We start from the raw sequence: 9,571 nt of genomic DNA, 5'->3' as shown, positions 1-9,571 counted from the left end.
CAAAACCTAAAACCGTATAAAAGCCTGTGTAAACCTACTGATGGTGTCCAGAGCTTGGAGTTTTAACTTCTCTGGCTCTGCCAGTGTAATAAACCTGAGTTCTCCAACCCTCCAAGTGTCACTTCATCTCACTATGGGATTCAGGTTGCTGTAACAAGGCATCTATTTACTAATATATGTAGGTTACAGAATTTATAAATATTCCTTAAGTAATCCAAGAAATCCAGCTACAATACCAGTTGTATATTAGTATACATTTAGAAGTTCCTTTACTAATCTAATATAGATAAGCTTATCAATTACCTTTTGTCACTAGTTATTAATTTGTTTCTTGATTGAACAAATTGTAGAATAAAAGAAATCTATATCCTTTAGAAGATAGACTGGTTAAAAAAAATAGAATTAATTTAACAGCTAGGTCATTATTCCCTTAGAGAGAAATAGGCTTTGATTCTATTTTAGACAGAATAGAGATGGATAAGAACTTGGGGACAATGCAGACAAATGGACAAAAGTCTCTGAAAAATAAAGAGATTTAGATTCATGTATCAAAGAAAACAGGAATGGGCTTAGAAATGCAGGGAGGTGAAATGGTCTTAATATTAAGAAAGACTACTGCTATATGGAATGAGATAGTCAGGGCAGTAAACACCAGGTTCATAAAATTAAATATATATGTTTAAGTGTGCCATCTAGTGTGTGATATATTTCTTCCTTTGTCTTTCAGATTAGTAGTAAAAGTATTTCTAGTATGATAACTTTGTTACTTTGGTGGCAAATACACTGGGGCTAAGGAGCTTAGGTTTTGACACTTCTTCAGGTAGACAACCACTACTGTGATCAGGGGGTGATTGCAGGGAACACAGGACACTCCTTCAATGAAAGTAGAAAACAGAGCAGTGATGATTTCAAAATTGTAACTCTCTCAGGCACAATGTCATAACAGGTTCTTAAAAGTAGTCCTAAATATATCAGCATGTGCAATCAGCAAATTTACTGACTTAAAAACAGTCCAGTGAAATCTCTTTTGCCTGTTAAACCTATTATTGCCCGTAATAAAAGCCTATGTATACTAATCACAGTATATCATTTAAAATTTGCCTAACATTGCTAAAAATTCATGATGCCAGAATTTTTTGTTATACTCCACACATTTTTCCTTCAGAAATATAATTGGTTGTTCCAGATGCTGTCAATGATATAAATTGACCTCATGCTTGGAAGAAAGCTAAAAGATCAGGCATCCTTAACTTTCAGATAGAACATTGCTGTGGATACAAAGGTATTCAAAGGTACATGAATTTTATTTATAAATCGGTATCCTTTCTGTTATGCTTCTTGGTTTTTCTATATTTCATGTCTGATGGGTGCAAAAGTATTCTATATTTCTCATATTTATGCTCTTCAGAATTAATAACTTCTTCATTTGGACTATAATTGAATTAGTCTTTAATAAATTAAATTTTTATTTTTTAATTTAGCCAAGTGTTTCTCTATATTTCCTTAAATTTGAGTTCCAGAACCCAAAAGGACTTTCTAAAACCAAACCTCACACAGGAAATAGACTACAACTGTCAGCTAAATTTTTTTCCCCATAATTTTCTTATTAATTCATAAAACAAGAGACAGGATATTGACAGCCTGACTGTGGCTCCTATATCAGCATTATGACACCTTAAATTTACTTTCCATTAAAAAAAGTAGTTTAAGGTTTTCTAATTTTTCAGAGTGAGTCAGTAGCTTGGTACATGAAGCAATGTGCATTTATAGGATGTTTGGGTTTTGCTTCCTATTCCGTATGTGTAATTTGTAGAGAAATTGCAAAGTAGACCTAATGAAAGGAAGATGATACTGATGAAAGAGGAAATCTTTTGGGTGGAAATCATTCCACATTCATTGAATAATAAACGAATAGTAATATCAAAAATTAGAAACCTCTCTTTCTGAGAGAATTTCTGTTCAACCACATCTTTCACAATACAGATTTTCGGAACTCAAGAGTTAGAACACCGAGGACTAAATCTCATTCACTCCTTAATGTTTTGACAATTTACTTAATATCCTTTTCTTAAATGATTAGTCTTTGTTTTCAGCAGTGGTAATACCCCGTGGACAATACAAGAAACCTTTCTGATTCCCTGGTCTAAAGTATAAAATACAATGCAATAATGAAAAATATCTTAAAGATCTCATGAACTCTTAAAGCCAACTCTATGACTTTAGTCATTAATTGCAAATTATATTTAGATCCTGTGACTTTAGGTGACTATAGTTACAGGAAAATGGCTTTTAAAAGTATATAATGATAGATGATTCATTTCCCTGAACTTACTTAGCTAATGACCTAAATGAAAAGCATCCTTATATTACTCTGACTCCAAAAACAATAATGGGCTGAGAATTAAAAATTATATACAAATGAAATAACCTTATAAAAAAGTAGTCCCAACATTTTACTAGCAATAGTCTCATGTGAATTATTTGTATTTTAGGAAGCATTAATTATGTTACATATGAGTTAATAAAAGCAGGTGTCAACTTATATTTTAGGGCCATCAAGAAATGGGGACCTGGATTTTGTTTGCCTGCCTTTTGGGAACAGCCTTTGCTATGCCTGTGAGTATAAATCAATGTCCAATTTCACAAGCTTGGAAATAAAATCTGCCACAGCTGGTAAACTTCAGGGGTTAAAATAGTACAAGATCAGATGTCTTCAAATGTCTGTGTTTAAGAAACACATTTAGGAGGTTGTTATTTAAAAAAAAAAAAAAAAGATTCCCAGATGCCCTGGCAAAGATTCTGTACAGCTGGGGTAAAGCCTAGGGCTTTGCATTTTAACAAGCACCCTGGAGATTCCATTGAAACAATTAGCTTATAACATCATCACCTATCTGTAGATAAAATAAATTTTTGGAAAGGACCTTTGAAAGACCACCAGAGTAATTGTTTAAGCAGCCTTAGATAAATATACAAAAATACTAATTTTACCTAAAACACAACTTCTTATAACCTTGCAAATATCCTCCTACCCTCCAAACTGCTGGGCTGTTAATCCTTGAGAGGGTAAACTTCTGTGTTAGGAATTTCTTTCTTGAACCATCTTCCTGTTCTGAGAGGCCTCATCCTTTTGAGTGGACCTTCTAAGTATATGACTTCTGTGTGGCTGTCCAGAATCCTATGTATGCCCAATACACATGGATATATTTTACATCCAAATGCATCAAGGACTAGAAGTCTGACCAATTCTCTCTAAACATGGGTACATAAGAGATTAGATCACATACAGACAAAGCAGGATTCATCTGCTTTTCGGCAGCATAAAGAGCAGTTGATACAACCAGAAGCCAGCAAAGCTTGAATATCTGCCTCCTCTCTTCCTCTGTCCCCCATAAGACCAAGACTCTGTGCTCTGCCTTCCTGAAATCCTGCACTGTAGCAATTCCTAGTACAGCTTTGCTGTACACTTGAAACTAACATTGTAAATTGACTGCACTTCAATAAGAATTAAAAAAACAAAACAAACAAACAAACAAAAACCAGAGCCTTAATCAGCTCGCTGCCTGAGGGAGGTGATCTGCATGATTCTCTGTTCTCTCCTTCTCCATTCCAGGACCAATCTAAATTCCACATGTAGTCATCAATCACTTGCCTCCACTTTTGCCAAGACAGACAGTCCTGGTTTAGATAATTATTCAGGTTGTTTTTCATTTTGAACGTTAAGATTTTTCTACTATAGAAACATTGATAGACTAATAAAAATAAAAGAACAGAATAAAAGAACTGTCCTAAACTTCAAAAATCAACTCTTTCATTTTTCATGGGATTCACAATGTTTCCACTTTACTGCACCCATCTTGTTTTCATATTCATTGATAATTCACACATAGTTGTCCTTTTTGTTGTTGAGGTGCTATTTACTTTGCATGCCAATTATGAGTAATCTCGTTTGGTATGTATCCACCTCCTCATCTATAAGAAAAGATTTGTGAGACAATTCTCTTCTTGTTGGTATTTTGCAATCGTGTTAAGAGAAACATCTTTCTCTTCCCAACATGGAGTGAGTTTCACCAAGGAGTAAGATAATGGATGGGCTAGAGTAGAATTATTAGACAGGAGGGATGGAGGGGTGTCTGAAAATCACTGGAGGTTAAATGTGTGCTGGTTTCTGCTTCCAGGTCTCACTCTAAGACTACAAGCCCAGGGGGAAATCATTTAGCTGTTATGGACCTCCTCAAAATAAGAGGGCTCTTTTCCTACACAGCGTACATGTTCAAACAAAAAAGTAGACCTCAGATATATTCTGCACTATATAGATTTTAAAAAAGTGGCTTCAGTCTCTCTTAATGTGAACAATTGCATATTGACTTAATCTCTTCCTCTCTCTCTCCCTTTCCTCTCCCTCTGCCTCTCCCTCTCCCTCTTATCTTCCTCTCCCTCATTATTTTTCTTCTCCTTTCCCCCTCCCTATAAAAGCTACCACCTCATCCTGGGCACCCTGGTTATATCAACTTCAGCTATGAGGTAATTTTTCTCTTTACTAATTTTGATCATTGTTTGAGTTAACAATGCCCTGGGCTCTGTAAAGAATAGTGTGTTGATTCTTCATTCAAGATGTTTCTCAGTCCCATTTTTTTCAGTTCTCATTACAAGCTTCCTGGTTTAAGCCCTGAAGGGTCACCTCAAGCCTGCATTGCCCCAGAACACTCCCACTTGGCCTCTCTGACCCAGGCCCTCCTCCTTATATGGCTATAAAGTTTATCCATCATGAACTACCACTCAGGGGGACTGCATGGTAGGGCAGAAAGTGAACTCTGGCTGAACAGCTTTGTTCTATCCCAGCCTGTAAAATATGGGGAATCAGGTAAGATGTTATTTAAGATCCTTTCCAGATAGAAAACTCCAGATTCTAAGATGTTCACACTCTGTGTGACTCCCTCATTTTTCTTTACTGAAAGATTAGAGACCAAGAGGTCTGTGAGACATACTACAGTGCAATGGAAAGCATGAGATTTCTGGCAAGCAGTCTGAGGCTCTGATCAACTAACCATACCAACCATGTGACCTTGGGCAAATAATTTTTTCTTTCTGGAACTTCAGCTTCCTCATCTGGAGAAGGGAAATAATTATAATACTCACACAAAATATTGTTTGAGGGGCAAAAGAGTTAAGCAATATAAAATGTGCTTTATTAAGTACAACTTGAGCCAGGTTAATAATTGTTGTACTGATAATGAATCTTGTACTGCTTACTACATGAAGGAGTTCCCCAACCTAAGGGAAAGCCATTTAGAAAGGAGGCAAGCTCTTAATTCTTTCAAATGTTCAGATGACAATCCATGAGCATGTTTACTCATACAAGCTGAGGAAAAGTGTTAATATGAATTTGAGGCAAGACTTTCTGTTAAACCTTAAAAGGTTGACATTTTTGACATGAAGAAGCCTGTATTTCTAGGATGAGGGACAGTGTTTCTGCTTCCTTTATTTTTTTCATTGTGACATCAGATCAAAAAAGGATGTAATGAATGTTACATCACATTAATTTTCTGTTTTGTTTTTTCTTGCAAAGAAGAGCAGGAGCTGTGGAATTAAGCAGGCTTACTACTCAGTCAAGCTCTTGTACCTCTTTAACTCTCCGTGACCTTGTCTGTAAAAGTGAGGGTGATGATACTTGCCTCAGAGTCTGTGAGAGAACATGAAAAATGTGTATGGTGGATGTAAGGTAATGCCTGGCACATAGGAAGCACCTGCCAAATGTTGACCTTATTCTTTCTTCCATAGAACTCATATTTTCAGGCTATCAGTATTGACAGGACTGCATTAGTGAGTCTGTGTTTCATGTAAATGAATTAAAACAAATGTATTCTAATGTCTCTTTCTCTTAAGGTGCTTACCCCTGTGAAATGGTACCCGAACATAATAAGACATCCGGTATGTAGTTTTTTTTGTTTTTATTCCCTTAAAATATTAAGCATGAATTTCAATTCCCTTTTAAGTGAGGTAACATATCTATGCCGCATATAGAAGTAATGGGATGTCTAGTTTGAAAAACGTCATATCTGTATACACAGTTAGAAATTCTTGCACAGGAAAAAATGAATAAGTATTAATATTGTCATAATGACAAAGAAAACATTGCTACTTCTCCAGCCGGAAGTCAATGGAGCCGATGGTAAACCTGACTCTTTGTTTCTCACCAGTACCCTTCCTATGGTTACGAACCCATGGGTGGATGGCTGCACCACCAAATCATTCCCGTGGTGTCCCAGCAGACTCCCCAGAATCACGCCCTGCAGCCTCATCACCACATCCCCATGGTGCCAGCTCAGCAGCCCGTGGTGCCCCAGCAACCAATGATGCCAGTTCCTGGCCAGCACTCCATGAGTCCAACCCAACACCACCAGCCAAACTTCCCACTGCCCGCCCAGCAGCCCTACCAGCCCCAGCCCGTCCAGCCGCAGCCTCACCAGCCCATGCAGCCCCAGCCCGTGCACCCCATCCAGCCCTTGCCGCCACAGCCACCTCTGCCTCCGATGTTCCCCATGCAGCCTCTGCCTCCCATGCTTCCTGACCTGCCTCTGGAAGCTTGGCCATCAACAGACAAGACCAAGCGGGAGGAAGTGGTGAGTACACCTTGAAGTCACTACAACACATGTGAAAATGGTAAAGCAAAATTGGCCCCCAGAGTTCTAAATTCTCAAACAATCTAGGGGCGAGAGTTTCAGTAGCTATGTTCAATAAGTGTATTAGTCCAAGCGTGTGTTGTAAGTTTATATTATAAATGAGTTTGTTTATCAATATGGCATATTTATTGTGGGTGCAAAATCTACAGTTATTTTGAATTCCAGCCACAGTATGAATTGCTGAAATACACTCATTTTAAGGACGATAGTTCTTATCTTTCAACAGTTTGACCAGCAAAGGTAGGCCAGAATTACACTGAAAGATACAAAAAGAGTACTTTTGGATGTGAGGAGATGCAGGTATCAGAACAGTTTAAAAAATGGTAGTTGGAAAAACTCTTTAAATATACGTAAGGGAATATTATCTGCATTAGGTGGTTTTTAATGTAATTTGAAGGCGGCTAAATTAGACAAATGTATAGATTCCATTTCATTGCTGAGATTAAACATAAAATTATAATAAGAGTTTTTTTTACAAATTAGCTCAAAATCTCATTTCATTATAAGAAACTTTTACAAATAAATGAGAAATAACCAATACACTTACTGAATTCATTCTTATAAACCCTTCTTGCTTCATATATGAGTTTGTATGAGTTTACAATCTACAAATGATGTTAGTGATTAGCTACTTAGAAACAGTGAGGGGTGAGGTGACCGGAATGTGTAGTCAAGACATGCAGATTCTTGGGTTGCCCTTGCTCCAAGAAAGAAAATGGTTCTTTCAAATTTATAGGTGTTTATTTTCCAGTTTCTAAAACAGGGGAATGTAACTGGATCAGATAATTTTAAAGGCTCTGTTTAAGTATTTATAGTGTTAGTACAAATAGTAAATTAAAAAATCAATTGTTTAAAAATTAGCCAAAATCATTCAAGTAATAAAAATATTTTTATTAAAAGTAATTGGTCAAGCAAAAATACTTATATGCAAATAGAGTTTCATAATTGTGAGTATATTTATGAAAAATGTGGAACACTGTATCCCAAATACTGTAGTACCCTTAGTTAATGATTTCAGTCCAAGCTACATGTTCTCTCATTAAATAGAAAATATGTATCTTTATTGGTTTGTTAATAAATATGGCTAGGGATTGTACAGTGTGTTCATACTGTCCAAGCTATTTATGGATAGATGACTTTAGTTAGAATGTTTATACCCTTTAAAACTTTGTTTCTGCATGTGTAAAATTAGGATATAGCTGGACCTTCTTAGAACTGTTTACAGAAAATAATCTAAAATGATTAACTGAGATTCTGGCAGGCAGGAGATTCTCAAAGGAAGATGGCTATTATTATTTTAATATTATATAAAGTCCTGAAGGCAGTAACTATGTTCATGGACACCTCCATACCTCATGACAGTGAAATAATAAAGAACTTTTGGAGCTTGTAAAGCTCGCAGCTTTCATGTAGCATATTTTTTCAGTAAGATGGAAGATGTATATGTTATTGTATGTGGCATTTTGCAGCAATATTATCTTAAATGTTCCTTTTGCTATTTTTTTTTCAGGATTAAAAGATCAGAAAAATGAGAGAACTAAATTAGATATTTCAGTTGCTCTTAGGAATGTCACAAGAACATATTGATTTGTGCCTACAATAAGTTTACTAGTAAATTCTGTAACTAAAATAAGTACCATTAGAATCCAATAAAATGTTTTTAAAATTATCTGTGTATTATTTTTGAATTAAATACAAAATTTCATGTCACTTGAGGGAACATATAGCTTGTACCATACAAAACTGGTGGTGTGGCAAGCAATTTTTTAAAAAAATTTAAAATATACTAGCCTCAAACCTGTTTTTATATGTTAGTTTATGCATGTTAACATTTATATATGATAAAGTAAAAAAATCTGTGACTTTGTAAAGTCACTCAAACTAAATTCTTGAAAAATATTTACATTACAAGATGAATTAAGACTTGGAACACTGATTTTATACTTAATGTTATTTGTCAAAATCTGATCTTTTGATGCTTCTGATTTAAGTGAAAAATATGTTAAATAAAATTACATGATATGCTAAATAATACACCAAACTTAAAATTACTTAATTAGTTTTGCAAAGAAAACTTTAATTAAATTTAAAATATAAAATTTACATGCAAGTTATTTATTTCACTTCATTATTTTTAGCATGATAAATTCTATTTTATAATCTTCAAATGTTAACAGATACACAAATGGACTAAAAGTGAAATTTCTTTCTGTCCCATTTTTAATTTTAAATCTTTTTTTTTTCTTCTGTACTCACACAGAATTGTAAACCGTCTTTGCAGGTTTTACATTACATATTACCTGCCATAACTTTGTTATAGTTAAGGACTCAATTATGTCCCATAATGAATAAACATAACTTTATTGGGAGGATGTTGATATTAAAACAGATAATTTGAGTTTTAAATCTTTAGATTCAATAAAACATGAATGAAAGCTTTTAATAAATTGACACAGGGGTGCTTTAATCAAAATGGTAAATATTTATTAACCACCTTCTAGGGCAAGACACTATTCTATGTCCTCTTAAAAATAGTAAGTCCCCATTCTTAAAGAATCTAGAATCTACCACAGGGATAAAATAAGCGTACAAACAATATGACAGATATATAGTCAAAATGCTCTGGCAAATATTGTAGACATCATTAGGTATGGGTCCAACAGCTTTCCTCATCTTTCATTCCTAGTTGTTGCCAAAGATGTAATTAATTCCAGCATTTGGAATTCCATGAGGTCAAGAGAGAGGAGCCTCCTCCCCTGTCCCAGGGAAAGGTTTTCACTCCTCCATGCAAAGTATAACATTGATTATTGTAACTCTATTCATCTTGCTGGTGATTGATTAAGGGATACCTTGTGGTAGAACCTGGACAATAAATGAAGCTAAAAGGAATA

The 9,571-nt window shown here is 35.1% G+C and overlaps 1 protein-coding gene across 1 annotated transcript; it reads left to right on the top strand.

The window, feature by feature from the left end:
- The first annotated feature begins 1,184 nt into the window (after nucleotides 1-1,184).
- Nucleotides 1,185-8,348, top strand: LOC102520824 (amelogenin, X isoform). Its single transcript, XM_032475385.1, has 6 exons — nucleotides 1,185-1,292; nucleotides 2,551-2,616; nucleotides 4,474-4,521; nucleotides 5,884-5,928; nucleotides 6,198-6,620; nucleotides 8,191-8,348. Exons 2-6 carry the CDS (start codon nucleotides 2,563-2,565, stop codon nucleotides 8,194-8,196), a joined length of 576 nt encoding a protein of 191 aa, XP_032331276.1. The 5' UTR covers nucleotides 1,185-1,292; nucleotides 2,551-2,562; the 3' UTR covers nucleotides 8,197-8,348.
- The last annotated feature ends 1,223 nt before the right edge of the window (nucleotides 8,349-9,571 follow it).

The sequence above is a fragment of the Camelus ferus genome, chromosome X (genome assembly GCF_009834535.1).
Source record: "Camelus ferus isolate YT-003-E chromosome X, BCGSAC_Cfer_1.0, whole genome shotgun sequence".
Classification (NCBI taxonomy): Eukaryota; Metazoa; Chordata; class Mammalia; order Artiodactyla; family Camelidae; genus Camelus; species Camelus ferus.
This window is presented reverse-complemented; position numbering and strand designations above follow the sequence as displayed.

What these genes read in the sequence shown, in the direction of transcription:
- LOC102520824 (XM_032475385.1), top strand. Translation starts at nt 2,563, where the DNA reads ATGGGGACCTGGATTTTGTTTGCCTGCCTTTTGGGAACAGCCTTTGCT. An exon ending in GAACAGCCTTTGCTATGCCT is followed by an intron (nt 2,617 to 4,473) that starts GTGAGTATAAAT and finishes TCCCTATAAAAG; the next exon opens with CTACCACCTCATCCTGGGCA. An exon ending in ATATCAACTTCAGCTATGAG is followed by an intron (nt 4,522 to 5,883) that starts GTAATTTTTCTC and finishes CTTTCTCTTAAG; the next exon opens with GTGCTTACCCCTGTGAAATG.